Here is a 20,635-nt window from a genome sequence, read left to right on the forward strand (position 1 = left end):
CTATAAAGACTGTTGTTGCATCTAGTAGTTCTTTAAGCATTTTTATGAAGGAAAGTGTGGTGCTTAGTGAAGAAGAAGCAATAACGTGTTAAGAATAGTATAGAACCATGAGGTTTTTTCTAAAGGATTGGATATTTGTGTGATCCTTCTTGGGTGCATATGAGATTCGAACTAGTTGTTTGGTATGGAGTGGGTTCCTTGTAGCTTGATATTCTTCACAGAAAAAGCACTATGAGATATCACAAAACCCATTAGATTTCATTGTTATACTAGTGTTATGGTTCTTTACTATAATTGATCCTTCAAAAAATGTCTCATATTTTTGTGATTCTTGATAAGCAGATTCGAACAGGTTAGAGGGTACACCACCACCTCCTACCAGTGATGATGACTGGGGTGGACAGAGTTACAGTGATGCACATGGACCTACATATGATGGTTTTTACTATGAGGAGCATGTGATATGTTGGTGTGAACATTTTCAAGGCACGTATCGGAGGCCACAACGAGAGTGCCATTCACATCAAATGCAATACGGTATTTATGATCAAGCGCCAACATGTGAGAAGCAACATGAACCTATGGTATGTGACCGATCTTTCTTACTTTCATTATTAGTTTTTGTAATGAGCATTGGCTTCTATACGTGATGTGAACTACGTTATATATGTAGGGACCCTCGCTTGATGAGGAGGATGACGACGGTATTGGTGGGGCACATGTCCATCGCACACGGCATGGACAAGCCATTGGTCAATTGCAGTTTGAGGTTTCTCGACGACCTCTTGCCCCTGGTCTGGAGGTTGAGACGGCGGGAGATCATCCATTGCCAACTCGTTTGTGTACTCTAGTACAGACATACAATCACAAAGGATACGGAGGATGGAAAAGGGGATCACTTCCATCAGATGGAGAGGTTTTCAGCTTCTAGGGCAAACGATACATGATTGCTCCATCCAGTATCAATGGAGCAAGATGAGGCCTATTTATTGCACAGGATTTATATGTACCCCCTCATTCAAAGGTCACTCTTATGTCTTTTTGTGGACCTATGTATGGGTGGGGACCATGGCATCAGCTTGCTTGCTACATTTAGAGCATGAGTACTTATGTGATGTGTCTCAATGCAGCCTCTATTTCTTAGAGAGTCATCACACATGTAGAGGGGAAAAGACTCTATATTGATGGGAGACCTTACTCTCAAGGAAACATAGTAGGTTTGATCAATAGCAACCAAGGAAGAAGCGTAAGAACCAATTGCACATTTGTAGAGATTGAAAATATTCATGAACCAGGACATATGATTAGAGATATACCAAGATACATAGTTGTGAATGCTATTACATCATTGCGTGCTAGTGATGAATTGTTAGTTAACTATGGTTGGCATAGGCCTCCACGAGCACCCTTTATAGATGAGGATTAGGAGCTCTAGTGTATACAGATTATATATTTTTCTGGAACCTTGTACTACAATTTTGGACTTCTGTACTATAGTCTTGTAATGTTATAATCTTTTTGGGCAATATTTGAAAGCTTTGTATACGTACAATAAAGTGTGGTTCTAATTATTCCTAATTTTGCAACCATTGAATTGTGTGTGCTTGCGTGTGTGTGTCTCTCTTCTTTTATGGCCAAAGCATGTCATTGATGTATGTCTTCTTTGCCTTCAAATATGCAGCATCCGGATCATGACATTGATGATGTCATAAATCAACCTTCACATGGAACATCATGTATGTCAGTAGAGTGCCTGAGGATACTACATCAGAGTGATCCTAATATGTATGCAAGACTAAAAGAACAATGTTCCAAGGAGTTTAATTCATGTGATGGCATCTTTGACGATGACGACGACATGGCTGATTTTGTTGATGATTGGTATCAAAATGATGGTATGTGTGATATTCCTGACAACGAGAAATATCTTTGAGAAGAAGCTCTAAAGCATATCTATACAGGAAGCCAATTGACGCATCTAACTACAAGCTTACTTATTCTCAATCTTAAAATTTGATTTGGATGGAGCAATGTATCTGTTACGGCACTATTGAAGTATGTGACATACCTTTTTTAGCAAATTCCATTTCATTATTGTGTGATTATGCTTTTTATTATTTCCTATGCTTGATAGCTTGTGTAATTTACTTACAGGCTACTCTCTGAGAAGTTCCTACCTTTAAGCAATGCCCTCCCTCCATCGCATGATGCAATTTAAAAAATGATCAATAGTCTTGGACTTGACTATATATCTATACATGCATGCCCCAATGACTATATCTTGTATAGAGGTCAATACAAGGATGATGTGATGTACCCAAAATGTTGGATGTCTCGTTATAAAGAAGGCGAGGGTAAGGTTCCTAGAAAGGTATTAAGGAATTTTCTCCTGGCTCCACGTATAAAACATATGTTTCAAAGTCCGAAACTAGCTAAGCTTATGTCTTGGGGAGCAGAGCATAAGAGCAAAGATGGAGTAGTGCGAATTCCATCCGATAGTCTTGCATTGGAGCACATTAATTTACACTAGCTAGATTTTGCAAAAGAACCACGCAATATTAAGATGGGCATAGGATTGTGTGGTGTGAGTCTGATGCCAGGAGGCATATTCCACGGTGGATTCCGTGAGGTTTTACGGTGGATTCCGTAAACTAAGATGACCGGGGCTCATACACAAAGAGGATTCTTTGTGCGAGAAGTTGATGGGGACGCCTGTCCTTTTCGGGCATTTCATTAATCTAGTGTGTACATGGGTGATTCCATAGCGGGTGATTCCGCAAAATGCATATTAAATTAATAAACGTTTATGAGTTTAGAGTGCGCACTCGTAATAAATTAAGGTTAGGATTTATTTCTAACCAGTTGATTTATTTATGTAGCTGAAGACTGCTAGGTATTCACTTTTGTCAGTTTAATTGTATTATTTTACTAACGATTGTGAATGCTTCAGTTGATGTGTAGAGATAGCAGCAGTGGCGGAGGAAAGCATTGGAGTCTAGCGAGTATTCGACCTTTGGACTATATTTTGATAGGCACCACGCCTATATTTTGTTATGTCTATTGAGACATTGATTATTGATTATTATTTTGTATGCGCCTATGCGCTTGGATATGTTATTTCTATTTGGACATTGAGATTGGGCGTGCCAGACTCTATGGGCACCATCCATTAGCTTTATTTCCTATTTTTGTAGAAAGCAAACTCAAAAGCTAAAAGCTTGTCATATTTTTGTAGATTGGGCTATTATTGAGCATGAAGATGGAAATATACATAAAATACATGCTTTGTGAAGCGCTCACACAAGGCATGGGGGGAGATTGAACCCAATTTGTCTCTTGCTTCTTGTCGTTCATGCTTTTACATTGTTTTTTGTGCAAAAAGGTAGAGTTCATTGTTCTTGGGGACCTTCAGGGATTCACTACGTGAGCATTCTGCGACCGATCTGCTCACCAGAGTCCATTCTCCATGAGATCAAGTAAATGGTCTACTTGGCCAGTGGTAGTTATTAACTATAATTTGCCCCCTATCTCAGTATTAAGAAGGAGCATTTAATGATCTCCCTCTTAATTCTAGGAAAATGTCAAGTTAAAGTCCTTAATGTTTATTTAGCCGCTCTCATTGACGATCTTCAAGATCTATGAAGAGGGATTGATGTTGTGGATATGTCCAAAAGCAGTGGTCAAAGACAATCGGTCATTCGTCGAATTGTAACATGGACTATCCACAATTTTCCAAGATATGGTTTTTGCTCAGGTACACAGTTCAATATATACACATTGTCTCGTGTGTTTTTATGATGTTTGTCAAGCAAGTCATTCTTTTTTTTTGTAGGGATATCTACCAAGGGTTATAAAGCTTGCCCTCTGTGTGGCGATTGGTTGAGATTGACATATAGCAAAAGTCTCAACAAAAATATATATCTTCAGCATAGACACTTTTTGCCTGCAAATCATCATTTATGAAGCAAGGGACAAGACATGCATTTTAATGGAAAGGTGGAGAATGGGAGATGTCCCATGTGGATGACACCAATGGATTGGTATCAAAGTGGACTGCTAGACCCGCTATCGATCCGAAGTCAAAAATCATAAGCGGCTATGAGAGCGATGACGTCCAAATGCAAGCTAGAGGAAAATGTTCTTTGGCGTTAAGTCCCTCGATATGGTATGCTTTAGAATGCTGGAAGGATTTGAAGATTTGTCTCTTGATCCTATGCATATAATCAAGAACATTGGTCATTCCTTATGGCAACACCTCATTGGTTTGAAAGACACAATTGCAGCAATAAATGAGTTAATGAACCAAAACTCGAAGCCCAATCTATGTCCAAAATTTGATGAAACTACAGGCAACAAAACTTATGAGCCCGCCTCATGGGTGCTCACATCAGAAGAGATGCAAAATCTCAACCAACGAATTCAATCTATTCGTATGCCTATAGGGTATGGCACATCTTGTCAAAACATGTTCACAGTAGATGACAGGAGCTTATCTAAAAACACATGATTGGCATAACTTTTTGAAGGTAAATCTCTCCCGATCTTTGAAAGTAATTTTGAATACCTTCCTTGTTTTGTTCATCAAGCTTTTCATGGATTCATATGTGCAACATGTCCTACCCCTTCTTATTGATGGATGCACTACAAGAGGTGTCTGAGATATCATTTACTGTCTTGGGTTACAAAGTATTCCTTAATTTGCAATACAAAGCATTCAAAAATATGTCTAATATATTTTTTTTCCTCTACAAACGGATTACATCTAAAGAAATTGACAAAGGGTCCATTCCAGAAAAGAAGCACGAATGCATAGAGCTTCTCTTTTTAATGGAGAAGGAGCTTCCAACATCCTTTTTTGATATCCAAGTTCATGTTCTGATCCATGTAGCGGACAAGATAGAGATCGTTGGTGTTGCGAGCACTCGATGGATGCTTTGGGTCAAGAGATTTATGGGAGTTTTTTAAAAATTATGTACGCCAAAGGGTGAAACCAGAGGGTTCCATGGCCAAGGGATGGGCACTCGAGGAATGCATGTATTACGTCTCTATACCTAGAGCCAACTAATGAGGAGGCTCCACGTGCATGGACAACTGAGTCTTCTTCTAGTACCATGTCAGACGAGGTATTGTTTGGTTAGGGAGTCCCTTTCTGCCTCAACGTCCAAGACAAATTGGATATATCTACTTTCATAGGCTACAATAGCAAATGCATGCAACAACTCATTGATAAGTACGATGCAGAACTTGCAAGCAAACGAGTTGGCAGACATAGAAAGAGGAGTTCAAGACGTCAAGCCGATGTAAATGAAGACGAGGACGTGCCTTCTTTCGTGGATTGGATATACACCTGTATGCAACGAGCAATTAGAAATCATGAATATATCTTAAATGAACATAGAGAGTTTATGATTGGGTGTGAAAGATAGGTAACCTTTTTTTTTTAAGTTTCGAGAACTCTAAACTGAAAAAGTGGATTTTACATCAGTTACTTTTTTATGGTTTATTTGTTGGTTCAAGGTCGCATGTATACAAACATGTGGGCTTATGGACAACATCTAAGGGTGAAGAATATTGATGACTTACGTCTCACTCAAGATTCCTGTGTTGTTGCCTCTTTCAAGCAAGTATCATGTGCAAGTTCAAGGGACACAAATATTGTCGACAGTGAACTTGGCCACATGGGAATCATAGTAGGCATTTATGAAGTATCGTATCGTATCTTCAAGCAAGTAAATAAAAACACTCTCTTGAATTGTGTAATCATGACATCTAGACTTCTTGAATTTATACATAGTTCTAAAGCTTCAATTCATGCATTTTAATAGGTGGTTTTGAAGGTGGATTGGTTTCTAGCAAAGTACAAAGGTAGTAATGCTACAATGAGACAAGAGCCATCCAGATTTTGGTCCGTTGATTCCTCCAAGTTAATACGGGCTTCGAAGGAGCCATATATTTTGCCAGCTCATGTTGAACAAGTATTCTTCTACAAGAATGTAGATGCTCATCCATGGTGGCAAGTTGTGCATGTCAAACCTAAAGGTTGACAGTTGTTTGATAGCATTGACATAGTGGTTGATGATCAGGATGAATCAATTTCGCCTTTCGATCAAAATGCATCAACGTTGAATAGTCATAGAGTTCTTCCTTCTGATCAGGATGACCTTGTTAACGTTCAGGATGACAACGATCCGCACTCTGACACTACAAACACCGAAGAGGAGGAAACAATGGATATTGAGCAGCTTGCAGTGGAAATGAACATCAATATAGGTTTAACAACGGAGGAGATAGAAGAAGTCAACAAGGATAATGAAGATGAGATTCTACTGATGATCAATCTCGGAGATGATGACAAGGATTACTAGCATTAGCCAAAAAATCTATGAATCAACCAGTTTTGAGGGATGCTTATTATTTCCAACACTTGGTAATGTATCCAGCTCCTAATATTTCATTATGTGGTCGTGATTTTTTTTTTCCATTGTATTCTTACTGACAAGGGAAGGTGGGCAAGGAGTCTCGTGGTGATAGCCGCATAGGGCTAGTGTCGGGGTTCAATTCCCCTTAAACTCTCTCACATCGGATAAGCTTAATGCCCGTATCCGTTCCTTTCTCTTTGTATCATGTACTATAGTCGTGATTGCCCACATAGAACACTTGATAGTGGCTAGGGAGATATGGCTGGAGTTGACCAAATGTACAACCGGATGACTGTCATGAAGAGCGTTTCATTGGAGGTTCAAATGTGGACTTTGAGTCTAAACAAGTCATCTTCAATGTGGGAGCACGTCAACAAGTTGAGGCAACTCCAAATGCAAGTGCAGAATGCGGGGAAGGTGATCACATATCAAGACATGGCGATAACATTGTTGTCCCAGTTACTGCCACGGTTCGGTGCATTTTATTCTATATGTAACTTTTTGGTCTATATGTAACTTTCCAGACATTCTATATGTAACTTTTTGATCCCATAGGCCAACTTGGCCTTTTGTAGATGTCAATATAACTTTCTTTCTTCTTTCTTTCTTTCTCTCACACACATACGCATACACACACATTCATATCAAAGTTTCTCACCATGCACAGTCGAGTTGCTGGCCCATAAGAGTAGACATTGCCCCACAAAGCCACTTATGGCTCCAACATGTCCCATACTCTGTCTCTAGTACGTTGATGACATATTTATTGTCATCCCCTCACTAATTACTGCATTGAAAAACAAGGCCCATTGATAGTTTTAAATAAACACAATTTATCATTTTTATGTTAATTAATACTCACCCCCATGGAATGTGGACACATGGCATATAGGAATAGCATAGCTCTCCCATCCGACATTGAAAGGCAATGCTTGCTCCTGAGTATTCAATGGAACCATCAGGCGCAAGATAGCACATAACACCTAGGGTGCCGGTACAAGGGCACAACAGGACTCCAACTGCAAATAGCAGTGGTTGAGACTGCTAGGCTCCGTCGTCGCATGTCAAGCGATCAGGCAATGTGCTACTCTGTTGACACCTGCATGCAATAGAAAAATAAGACAGTGAATTCCTAATTATTGAAAAACACACTTAACTTAATGTGTTGTCGTCGTGAAGGATATACCTCTATGTCTCCGATACCTTTGCCAAGACCATCAAGCTAGCCCGTGCCTCCTAATGCATCTCCTATTACTCAACATTAAGATTTTTAGATTACTATTTTTATTATTTGATATGCTTTCTATTTTATCGTTTGAGATGCTTACAGATACACTTTGGCAATATGTCTAGCTGAAGAGGTTTCTCCTCCTGTAGTTGACTGAGACAGTGTGCCCTCACCAAGCTACACGGGCTACAATGTCCTCCCTAGTAACTCAATCACAGTATCCAATGCTCCATTGGACAACTCCTCGTAGTCCGCTATGGCCGTGTGCAGATCATCACGTGACAATCCACCAACTCGTAGCATGGTATTTATGGTCACCAGCACTAGCCTCGCTCTATGGTCACGATCACTCATAGTGCCTGCATATTAAAACAACCATTAATCAAAAATAAAATACATTGCTCTCTTCCATTAAAATTAATATCATACTATTCGATAGCATGTTGGATACTATAGGGAAACACTTATATTGAGTGCTTATTGCTCATCTAATATGCTTATATGATATTAATTTGATGCTAACATATTGATAAGTGTTTGATCCTTGCTTGGAGTTGTTTTCTAAGCTATGTTGCTCACTTATTTATCCGCTCAAGTATATGCATATGGCTACTTGATGCTTCTCGAGCACTTTGGATGCTGAATTGGTATTTAATGTATAAAGCACTTAATTGTATTTTTATTGTATACAGTTTGGACAGTAAAGACTGTTGTTTGTACAATCCTCGTACTCAAAATATTTATGTCAATGGAGATGCCATTTTTGCTGAAAATGCTGCTTGTTCTCGCGATCAATTTGAGATGCCAACCACCTATGAGTCTATTGATGTCTTTGAGGGTCCTTTGCCACTTGTATTGGGATCCGAGCCTACTGTAAATGAAAAAATAGATGTATTACAACAAGTTGTTACTGCTCCACGTGCCCCAGATCAGCCCTTGGTTGACCATGTTTTGCCTCCAACAATGGACTAAGTAGTTGAGCAAGAAAGGGATGCTATAAATGCAACAAAATAGTTCTAAGATGGTTGAGCTGACTAGCAAGAAGGCTATTGGCACTAAATGATTTTTTCAACTCAAGCACAAGGTTGGTGGTTCAATTGATAGGTACTATGCACTTGATCTTGAAAACTCTACCTTCCTAATCTTGAAAACTCTACCTTTCTCATCACTATATATGCTTGCAAAAGAAACTGACTTGATATATTGAGAAACCTTCCCTTTTTGCATTAAATAGCTCTAATAGCATTTGTCCCCATTGCAAGATTCACATAAAAGCATTTCTTCCAATTTGGAGTTTGAAAATTATCCAAGTTTCCCAAAACCTCTTTCACCCCGGAAACACCTCACACTCCATCCACACAAATGCCCAAGTTTGAAATCAATTTCAAATATTGATGCCTCTTCCTCATCCATTTCATCTAAAACAAAATTTTAGCTTTTATTTTATTCCTCCTCTTCCCTTTCATCCAATAAAGCAAACAAAAAACAGATGAGAGTAATGAAGGCAATAGTCCGAAGGACATCGAAGAGTAAAACTAGAGGGGGTGATTGGTCTAATCGAGAGTAGTCTCTATGCCTTTTTCTCATCATGCTTACTTAGTGGATCTTCATCGCTTCATGTATCTTCCTTCGTCGCTCTCCCTTCAATTAATAAAAAGTGCGCACTACGAAGAGAAACCCCGGGCTCCCTTCGATTAATGAAAAGCACACATTGTGAAGAGAAACCTCGGGTTTGCGCTTCTGTCAAAATAACACTTTGTCACTTCAGCTATCTACGCCTTTTGCTCATCATGCTTACCTAGTGGATCTTCGTCACTTCGGGTATCTCCCTTCGTCGCTCTCCCTTTGATTAATGAAAAGCGTGTACTTTGAAGAGAAACCCCAAGCTCTCTTTGATTAATGAAAAGTGCAGACTGTGAAGAGAAACCCCGGGCTAGAGGTTCTGTATAACACTTCATCACTTAAGCGACGAATTGCAATTTTCCAGTGTCACTCAACACGTCGCTTTTGAGCGTCGCTTAAGCGACAACCTTAGCAAGGATACTTAGCGACCGTTTTCCTTCGTGTAAGTGAGGGCAACATTTAAAAATTCAAATGCCATTGCTTAAAAGACAGTTTCTTCACTTAAGCGACGACACCTGTCATTGCTTAAGTGACGTTCAATTTTTCTACTCCCTCACTATGCACAGTCGTGGCTAGTAGTGCTTGATGCCCGAATGAGCAGCCTCCTCCCTCAAGCAACACGATAGTTTCACGATTTGAGATACAAGCTCAAGCAACCTCAAGCCTCCCCCTTCAAGCTCCATCCTCCATAGCCGCGCGCAAGACAAGAGAGGAGAAGAAGAGAGGAGATGATGGAGAGCTTCTTCTCCTTGATCCCTCACCCTCACACACTAACTTCCTCACACTCCCTCTCTCAAGCACACACAAGCAAGCGAGAAGAAGAGAAGAAGGGAAGAAGAAGATACCACTTTAGCCACACACTAAGAATGAGCTTCTCATTCACTTTTTGAGTTTATATACAAAATCCTTATCCCTTTGAGCGGTCATCCCCTTTTTTGCATGGCTGACTATGCCCTAGGCCCTCTTTCCTATTGTCCTCCTATCTTCCTAACTTCCATTGTATTGTCCATCTACCCTTACAATTTGTACAAGAGGGAGCCTGGTGCTCTTTTACAAGGATTTTGGTTGTGCCTTCTCTTTTTTAGTACTTTTTGGGCCCCAATGGTTGTGTCTTGGACTTCTTGTGGCCATGCCTACGCTTTTGGGCTCTTCCACATCCGATTTCCTTCTGGGCCACCTCTTTCAGCTCCCGACTTCCACTTTTCGACTTTTTCTCATGTTGTGGTTAACAACTCCCTATTTTATATCTTGATAGAGGCTAGAATAGAGAATCTTGCCAAATTGGGCACCCTCCTTCGCCACACTCTAAAAATATGAAGTAATACAAAGTAGGGCAAAAACATTCCTACAAGGGAGTAAGGCAGAAACATTCTAGCAAGGGTGACAAGCAAGATCCATGTCAAATAAAGCACATCAAGTGGAAAATGTAGGTTCTTAAGAGGTGCATCAAGCTGGGATCTCACCTTTTCCCTCATAGGCATGTTGCCTACACAAAGAGATGGCTTGCTTTTGAAGGAGCTCCAAAGTCCAAATCTTCATGCACGACATGACAAAGAATGGAGGCTTCTGTGATATAGAGCAATGCACCATGAAGGAAGAGTCAAATGGCATCTTGCTTCCCAATGTGCAATAAGGTCTAACTTAGCCAAGTAGTTCAAGTGAAGATCTGACTTCCAAGGGGCTCATTCAACAAAACCACCTCTCTAAGGCATTATATTAGTAGTGGTACTTTAATAAAAATGCATAGGTGGCATGGCTTATACAAAGTAGTTTCTCTTTTATTTTTTGAGGGTGAATCCAATTTTTTGTAGAGCGAGTAAGAACTATAAACAATGTGTGGGTTGAAAAGGCCTTCAAGCTCCTTTTAGGAAATTTGTGTATATGAGGTGTACCCTCTAGGGATTTGGCTCTCCCCAAGGCATGTCTTCGCATTGATTTTAACCCCATTTTAGTTGGTGAGTGTATCAAGTTGAATGTGAGTTGGGATGAGCTTCATTTTAGTTGGGTTAAGAAGTGAGGGGATCACGAAATCATATTGTGACATGAGACTTGAGCCAACCCAAGGAAAGTCATGCTAAGGAGACTCAATTAAGCTTGAAACCATGCTATGAGCATTCTATGCCCTCAAGTTGGATGATGGCTCCTAGCCGCTAGAGAAGTTATTTATGCTTATCATGGGCTACATGAGAGATTGTGGGACAAGTTTCACAATGGTCCCAAGGACAAGTCCAAAACACTAAAGAATGGGCAATGGAACTAAATAAGCATGTTAAAGCTTACTAGGAGATAAGAGTAAGGCTTGAGGGATTCACTAATGTAGATCCTCTCTATCACATGCATTAAAGGCTTAATTAGAAGACACCTTTATCTTTATATTTATTATGAATAAATCGCACCCTCTTCCTATTGACCTATGAATATCCCCATTAAATAATGCCATTTTGTATGTTTAAAAATGTCTTTAAAAGATACTTTTAAAATCCTTTCTATTGGACCCACATGATAGGCTTGCATATATGTGAGTGAACCTTCCCACCCCCCAAGGAGTACGATCACTTTGTATTTTGAAAATCAAGTTTGTAAGTTGTAAACAATGTGAGAGGAAAGTACTTGTATGTGCATGGGGGAAGACTATATGGAATGCAAGGTGCATTGTCTTAAAGTGCATGATGGGTTTTTTGATTCTAAGGCAATCATCTATCTCTATAACAATTTAGTTTTATATTTTACAGCCACACCAATCGTGTATTTTGGTTCAACTCCCTTTGAACTTATTATACTCTTTCATTTGCAAATGTGAAATGTGAAAACACAAGTTTTTTATTATAGTTGGATGCTATATACTTTGTCATGTCTTTTTAGACTTTAACATCAAACAAAATTTAACATTTACCAAGACTTGATAACAAGGAGGGCTTAAACATGCATGATCTTTTACAACCCACCAATATAAGTTATACGAACTCTCATAATGGTTGATTGAGAGAGAGAGAGAGAGAGAGAGAGAGAGAGAGAGAGAGAGAGAGAGTGTGTGTGTGTGTGTGTGTGTGTGTGTGTGAGTGAGAGAATCCCTCACTACATTATCTCCATTGGATACATAAGCTCATTATTTTATCTTTAGTTTTATTTTTAAATTATTTGTACTTAACATGAAGAAAAGCACACTTTCCTTTGGAGAATCATATGGTAGGCCAAAGTTGACCACATGAGATGCACATTACTTCACATTGAGTGATTTAAACATTTTTTTTAAAAAAATTGATAGCTTTCACATTGTTTTCATACAATACAATAAAGAAACTTGACATGCTAAGGTTTAGTCACCTCTCCTATACCAAATAATCATGTGTTCCCTAAGGCGTGCCAAAAGTCCACCTCCTACAACAACTACTAAGGCATTCCCTATACCAAATTAAAAAATTAGTCACCCCCAATGCCACATAATAAGCAGTTCCCTTAGGCACGCCAATAGGTGCATAGTGTGTGATCATTATTGACCCTACTTCACAAAGTCACACAAGCTTAAATTATGTTCCCTAAAGAACGATGATGGAGATATACATGACTTATTGATTATTCTATATGTTAACAATTTCTTACTTTTTCAAGTACAAATCTTAAGTAGATAAGCATGGTAGAGTTAAATGGGTAAAAACTTTTCAAGAGGCTTGACCTCAAAGTTATATAATGTTAGACACTAGTACTTTATAGACATTAACTAGGGTGACATGAGCATATAATATAGAACAAATGGAGTTATTAAAGAATATGCAACCATGTCCAAAAAGATAGATCTAGTACTATTACAGCTTTGAATTGTGAAAATGTATTTTTAGTAAGCCTAATAAGTCACCTAGAGAGTTGAAAAGGAAAACAAACATGCAAGTATAGGCCACCTTAAAAAATCCTCACTGAAATGGACAACTCATCAACATAAATATGGAATCGATGAGAATACTCAAAAAGGCAAAGCCAAGAGATGGAGCAAGTTGGAATCTTGGAGAGGGAACATGAAGGAACGAAGAAAGCATCATAACTTTTAAAAAATAGAGAAAAATGTAAAATGAATCATCAAGCCTCCAAAATGAGAGGGGAAAGGTTCTAAGATTGAGAGTTTCAAGCACATGCATCAACAATATACATTATCAATGCACATTACGATGCATATTGGTGGAGATACCACGAGAAAGTTGAGGGAGGCAAATTTAGAGAAACATGTTTTTAAGTGGATATGCAAGAACTTAAAAGCAACCTCACATAACCTCAAAAGCATGCATAGAGATGCATCATTTGGACCACATGAAGATACATTTGAAAGATTGATTAAAGATGTTAATGTCCCTTTCCTCTTGAGGACCCAAAAGGGTCATGCCCTAACAATGATAACCTCTTAAAAAGTATACATAATCAAGTGAAACCAATTACAAAGTCCATACGTCATTGTACTATGAAAAGCTCCTTAGCATACGTCCAATTTAACAAAATATCTTCCCTAAGGTGCAACAAAATAGAGAAAATGACAATGTCATCATAAAATTATGAACTCCTTACGTCAATTTGATTTTTCCATTTGTGCTCTTCTAACTTTACAATGATGAGAAATACACAATCATAGAGGTGTTGGTGGGCCAATACACAAATAAATGGGATAATCAATACTCTAAATTGAATGTAGTCAAGTGATCTAGTTTTTGAAAACATCTCATTTTTTCCTTCAAAAAAGCTGAAAAGCATTGCATGCAACTATACCAAATGATAAGGTCTTTTCTTGGGCAAGCCAAAATGTGAATAGTGTGTGATAGCTATTCACCTTCATGCAAACTTAAATAAATGTTCCCCAAACAATCTATGATTGCATCATCTTGATGCATTGCTTATTCAAAATGTTAGTATTATCCTACTTTTCTAAATTAAAAATGTTAGAAGAAATACATAATTGAGCGAAATGAGTAAAAGCTATTTGAGACACTAGATTTTGAAGCTATGTATGATTACATGCTTATGTTATAATATTAACAAGAGTGTATGATACAGTAGGGATTATGAGAGTGTAGAGTAGCAAAGTAACAAAGCTACAATAGAACATGGAACCAGTTCAAAGAGTGAAAATACATTTTTAATGAGCTTAATAAGCCACCACATGACAAAAGCCCTACTTGAATGGACAACTCAAGAGAACTAGTATGGAATTGAGGAGTATGCAAAAAGGTAAAGCCAAGGGAGGAGCAAGTTGGACTCTTGGAGAGGGAGCATGTAGAAGGGAAAAGAAAGCGTTTAAAATCCACGGACCTAAGGGCTCAAGCAACTAAAAGCACAAACACCAACCTCATACACTAAATGACCAACCTCATACATATTGAAATGCAAACCGGTGAAGATACAAAGAAAGAGAATGGAAGAGAGGTAAAACAAGGAACAAATTCCATGTTCTTAAGAGATGCATCATGCAAGAGCTCAAATATATTTGAAAGGTTGAGTACGAGGTGTTCAAGGGCACAAATTCCATGTTCTTAAGAGATGCATCATGCAAGAGCTTTTAGATATGTTTGAAAGGTTAAGGGTGTTGGAGGGCCTTTACTTTGGAGCACCCAAGATGAAAGGAAAATGCTTGCAACCTGACACACTCAAGCACATTGGCTTTAGGGATGCACATTAGTCTCAAAGGAGATCCTTCCTATTGAGAAAGAAGGGGGACGGGGGAGGGTGGGCATGGGATAAAGAGATGCAAAGAAGATCGGCGATAGAGACACACACCCTTTTTTCGTTGGGGGCGGGGGAGATCATGGTACAAAGAAAAACCCGGAGAGAGAGGGAGAGGGAGGCACATGGGGGCAGGCCTCAGATAGAGATGCTGTTGGGGACCCCGCGGAAGGTGAGGCCGGCGAGGCCGCCGGAGGAAGGGAGGAGGAGGGTGTAAGGGAGGGAGACGGGGCCGGCGCGGTGGTGGAGGGTTTCGGCGGCGGCGTTGCGCTCCTGGATGTGGGCCTCCACCTGCTTCAGCCTCTCACCGAACCTCCGGAAGGCCTCCAGGGCGCGCTCGTCATTGGTCCAGTTAGGGTCCTTGCGCTCCCCAAGGTACTCCTCCTCGCTGATGTGCTGGGCCAGGATCTCCAGCACGGCCATGGCGAGGGTGGTGGCCCCATGCGTGGGCACCATTTCCAGGAAGAACTTGTCCGGGCGGGCCATCATCTCCTTGTACTCCGGCGTGCCCTTTTCCGGGATGAGCCGGCGGGCCATGCACGGGCTGTTGGGCATGTACCCGTTGTAGGCGTACTGCCCGAAGTTCACCGCCGCGTGCAGCGCCGATGCCATCCACACCACGATGCTGATGGCCTCCGCCAGCTCTGCCACGCTGGCCATGGCGGGCCACCACGAGGCGCCCGAGTGGTCGCCGTGGCCCACCGTGCGGATCTCCTCCCACCACGCTTGCACCTCCACGTCCTTCTGCACCGCCTCGTCGTCCCTGTAGTAAAGCGCCACGTATTCCTTCACCCATTGGCTCAGCGCCCCCCACAGCTCCAGCCCGTCCACAGCATACGGATAGTCCTCAAATATCAGCCTCACCCCATGCTCCGCACTCGGCTCCTCTTCTGCCATTCCTCTGGGAAAGGATAAGAAGGAAATTTAAAATTTAAGTCACAAAATCACACTTAGCAGCCCTTTGCACATAAACTTCCCCCCGCCCCCCCAAACCATTCCAATTTCCCAGGATGCTTCAAGGCACTGCTGGTAAACTTAAATGGAGCTAATTCATGTAAGCCCCTTTACCTCTAACAAGCACTTTGCATGGCATGCAAGGGAATACAAATGACTTACCTAATCACATTGGAAACCAACCCTCTTGGTAATCATGTAATTCCATTGGTTCATAGAAGAAAATTCTCCAACTTGCCAAACAAGTGAAAGGTAAAACTCTGTTGCTAGTACTATTAGACACAGAGAGAGAACCCGACTGGTACATAAGCTACGACGACCTAGGTAGTGTCCCTCCTCAATGGTCTTCTATTATAATAGGCATGCCTAAACTTACGACAACGTACAGAAAAAGGTCGTGCCCGTAGAGAGATTCCACACCTTTTAACACTTTTATACTACCAGGCGTAAAACATAAGCCAACCCACTACCTGTACTTAAATGTAAAAAAAAAAGATGGCCAGGAACAAAGCACTGATGGTCGACGGACAATGCATATGTGCATTGTGTACATAAAGCTGCATGTGACATTCAGAACACACTGGTAAGGCACCCTTCGTATGTTTCGAAATTCGAAGACGTTTTCATCCTTTGCCCATCCAGAGTTACTGGACCTTCCACACTTTACAAGTACTACTAGGCCTACCTTTCCATTGTTTTCACGGCATGTCAATGAGCACGAACAAGCCATGCCCAACCCACTAGCTGTGCTTATATGACTTATAATATGCAATCAAAGATAAAAGAAAGAACGCATTGTACATATAACTCCTATTAAAAACACTGACAAACCATATATAACAGTAGTGCAGGTACATAGCAGTTGCAGGTACATAGCAGCTGCAGCCCATCACCTTCTGATGAGATCTTTGGGAAGAGCTTGCTCGTCGAAGCGCCACCCCTTGTAGGCCTTGGAGCATATCTCCAAAGAATACCTGCCCGAGAAGAAGTGGCTCTCTATCTTGCCCCCCGCACAGATCAAGGACGACCTCGCCAGGGCATTGATGTGTAGCGTGTCCTTAAAATGGGGTGTCAACAGCACATGCAGAGGATGCATGGCACTCAGCTGCCTGCGTGTGGCTATAATGATAGGCTCCACGCATGCGTGTGTCTTTAGCCTGAAAACACCAACCACACATTAATGACAATTCAATCTCCTTAAACAGTCCATCGAAGGCTTCATCAAAGTCTCATTCCGTAGGACTAATTGATCAATTGCATGGATGTTTTTTTTTTTTGCTTCATCCATGAGACAAAATTCTGTAAAATTTATTCCTGTTAAAAGACCGTACATGACATTGAAGCATATTAATTTTTGACAATATTAACGACGAGGTTTAATATAGAAATCGAGAGCCAATTACGGTGAGTACTCTTGACGTCCTTAATTATGGTCGACAAAAGCATGATCATACCAGTGGCTCACAAGCTGGTGGACTCCCCCATCAATAACAGCAACATGTGTCTTTGCAAATTGCCAGGGCCAATCAGGTTCAGCAAAGCGCGGATCCGATGGTGTGAACACTCTGCTGTTGCTCTTCTCCCCCTTGTTCTTGGGGGGGAGCGTAAGCTCAATAGCAACAGGAAGGAGTATCTGTGCTTTGGACATGAAGAAGACAACGCGAGGGGCATATGTCTTGCTCTTCGTCTCGTTGAGTTTGTTCACGTATGGCATGAGTATGTCATGGTAATCCAGCAGGAACAGTCGCTTTTGTTGTATAGCCTGATTTGTCAGATCAGTGATGTAATGAGCAAATCCATAACATTCTGACCATGATATTGAGACTGATCTCTTATAAAAATGCAAGATGAACAGTAGTTAAGCTTCTGCATCATGGATCGCATGCAGTGCTTGCCCTTAACATTGCTGTACCTCTTGCACTGTTAAACCTTCAAGATGGGGCTCCAGATGCTCGTATGTGATGGATGACACTGCACTTCCGTAAGTTTCCTCGTCCAAAGTACTAACTGGAGGGAAGACCTGCGGAGTAATATTTCTAAATTAGAAAATCCTTATGACAGTCCACATTGAAGCGGTGGCACATAAAATTTGATGCACTGTCAATATATTATGTGAAGCTCTGTTTTAAGATATGCGAAACTCTGTTTACATTACAGACTTCACCTATGCTTACAGGCTAAGCCAAGTTCGTATACTGTATATAAATCAACGAAACCTTAAGCAGCTCGATGGTGAGAGGGTTAGTTCCTGCAAGCCTCTGACGAGCAAACTCTCGATCAGATCTCCATGCTTCCTTGTTTACTGCAGTAGCAGGTATGATCGAGTATTGATCAACACATTGATAGAAAATGGATATCATGAAAGAAGGCATTCTAACTAAGACAACCTTGAAAAGTAACTGGAGAATTGTAATTGATGGAACGGTATAGTGACTGATCGTGCCTTATTTCTAGGTAATGGTTGGGGGAGCGATTCGATGTGGAAAAAAAATCTAAGCCTTGAAAGATATGGTGACCAGAGAAAGTAGTTACCTCGGATAACACCTGGCCTAGGGAAGGCCAAACTGGTGCCATCGGCGGGTTTGGTGGTGGTGAGGCTTTCGTCAAACGGCTCAGCCTCCTCGTCTTCTTCCACAAACAAGCTGTGAATGTGCTCAAATGCATCGAAGGACCTGTCCTCGCGGATGATGAGGCTAGCCATGGACGTGAGCACGTTGCGCCCCAGGCTCTTGAGCCCAGCTGTCATGAACAGGCGCTTCTTCAAGGCACTGAACCTTTCATCCCGCGGCACGTACGCACTGTCAAAGTCCGTCTTCGGCCGCTCGCATTCGGGTACTACACCAGAGCTCAGGGTTAATTCTCAAGCCTGGTGTAACTACCAGTAAGAGCCATTACACATTAGAATACCTAGGCATCACTCCAGCAAGCAACAGAATATATGCTACAGAAGTCTAATCGAAGTCATTGCTAGTAAATAAGGCCTACTATCTATTCACCTGTCTTTGTGTGCTTCCTGCCTGTCCTGCACCTGCGGGGATATGGAAGCTCCTCGGAGCCCCCTATGACGGGCCTTGCTAGGTCTATGGACACATCTGGATTGCTCAAGTCATTGTACAACGCGTAGTCATAGATTCGCTGCCCGTGCTTTCTCTGATGTTTGCCATCGCCTCGCAGCAAGCCGAGGTCCCTTTGTCGGAACTTAACCAGCCCCGGGGGCGTGTCACTGGGTAGATACACCTGCACACATACAGCATGAGTAGGTCACACATGTAATCTAAGAAGCTGCAATGATATTACAGAGTCGAGACTTCACAAAGAGAAGAAAATGCCAAAGTAAGTCGCTCTACATGATAGCTAAATTTGCATCAGTGACGACGGCCTGATTAGGAGATAAGCAAATGCATAGGTTGATAGATCTAGTCTAAGACTTCTCTAAGAGACGGGCAAATGAGCACAAAAGAGTGCCAAAATTGCATCCATTCAGAAATGAGAGACTGATTCGGGAAGGTCGGGAAGGGAGGCAAATGAATCCATTAATCTGTCTAAAAACTAGGCAAACAGGCTTAGTCCATGAAATAATCACCTGATTAGAGAAGAAGACTCGGGGCTTAAGGGAGGTAAGCTGGACATGGACGATCCAGGAGTAGCAAGGTATGTAAACTTGCGTGTTGTCTGGTAAGTCGAGAGTGACGGACTTGAGGTAAAACTCATTGGAGCGGAAGCTTTTGATCAGGATGGCGCCTGGCCTGCCAAATTTCTCGTCCACCTTGAACTGCAATGTCAGGAAGGAGTCGTCGTCCTCGTATTTGCCCCCTCCCAAGCTCAAGCTCACCCTCGAACTCCGCCTAGGCCTGCCCGTGACTGCAACTTTGCAATTTTCCCATAAGCAACAAATCACATCCAACAAGATTCTGTGAGTCAGTCTCTTCAATTTCTTCTCGATAACCTATCTGGCTTTCTACTAGATTAACGATAATCTGTGAGTCAAGCCTTTTCAATCTCTTCCGACAATCTGTCAACTCAATCTTCTCCAAATCTAATCTACTTTGTTAGGATGGCATTAAACGCTATTAGCACTTGGTTTTAGCGATTGTGATGATTGAGTAAGCTAATCATTTGGCGTCTAATGCCGTCGATATTACATAAGCTTTTAATGGCGTACTGTGGAATGTTGGATTAATGTGGTAGCTTGCCTGAGTCGATTTCCACGCTCACTAATCGCAAGGAAACCTCGTTCCCGCACAGCCAGCTGAGGCCATGATGGCACAGGTCGAGGAGGCCTTCGGCGATAATCCGCACAGTCGCCTTGATCACGTAGTGCTGCTTCATCTGCACGATGCTTGGTCAATCACGTAGGGGGGTCGATAAAAGGCAAGCGTCCAAACGCAGGTGATCCGTCTCTTACAACGAATCTGACCCTATCTCTCTCATCACCTGTGTCACAGCGCACGCAGCTTGGTCTGTGAGGCTCTCAGCCTAAACTGTAGCTGGCTATGGTCTTTAAAAATGATAAGCTTTCTTGCGACGTAAAAATCGGCCTACCTGACCTGACCAGCTCACAGCCAAATGCTAGAAAGGAGGCAATCCAAAATGTCAATCGCCCCCGAAAAACCTCCCGCCTGATCTCTCTCTCTCTCTCTCTCTCTCTCCACGCGCTACGCGATGCCACCAAGATTAGGCACAATAATATTTTCCCGTTCGAAAGAAAAAG

General features: G+C 41.4%; 1 protein-coding gene across 2 annotated transcripts; it reads right to left on the minus strand.

Annotated features, from left to right (window-relative positions):
* Positions 1-14,958: 14,958 nt before the first annotated feature.
* LOC148010496 (linoleate 9S-lipoxygenase-like) lies at positions 14,959-20,635 on the minus strand. Of its 2 annotated transcripts, none has more exons than XM_087671069.1 (10): positions 20,467-20,635; positions 20,118-20,358; positions 19,508-19,785; positions 18,921-19,161; positions 18,457-18,759; positions 18,141-18,226; positions 17,837-17,944; positions 17,379-17,686; positions 16,818-17,081; positions 14,959-15,871 (listed from the first exon to the last, which is right to left on the minus strand). In XM_087671069.1, the coding sequence occupies exons 2-10, from the start codon at positions 20,251-20,253 to the stop codon at positions 15,109-15,111; spliced, it is 2,487 nt and encodes an 828-aa protein (XP_087527195.1). In that variant the 5' UTR covers positions 20,254-20,358; positions 20,467-20,635; the 3' UTR covers positions 14,959-15,108. The 2 variants fall into 2 exon arrangements, with proteins under 2 accessions (XP_087527195.1, XP_087527196.1); XM_087671070.1 differs by having other exon boundaries at positions 20,472-20,634.

Source organism: Lygodium microphyllum, chromosome 29 (genome assembly GCF_053477565.2).
Source record: "Lygodium microphyllum isolate KBCC chromosome 29, Lygodium_microphyllum_v1.1.10, whole genome shotgun sequence".
Classification (NCBI taxonomy): Eukaryota; Viridiplantae; Streptophyta; class Polypodiopsida; order Schizaeales; family Lygodiaceae; genus Lygodium; species Lygodium microphyllum.

What these genes read in the sequence shown, in the direction of transcription:
- LOC148010496 (XM_087671069.1), bottom strand. Translation starts at nt 20,253, where the DNA reads ATGAAGCAGCACTACGTGATCAAGGCGACTGTGCGGATTATCGCCGAA. An exon ending in GAGTCTTCTTCTCTAATCAG is followed by an intron (nt 19,162 to 19,507) that starts GTGATTATTTCA and finishes GTATGTGTGCAG; the next exon opens with GTGTATCTACCCAGTGACAC. An exon ending in CCCAAAGATCTCATCAGAAG is followed by an intron (nt 15,872 to 16,817) that starts GTGATGGGCTGC and finishes ATCCTTTCCCAG; the next exon opens with AGGAATGGCAGAAGAGGAGC.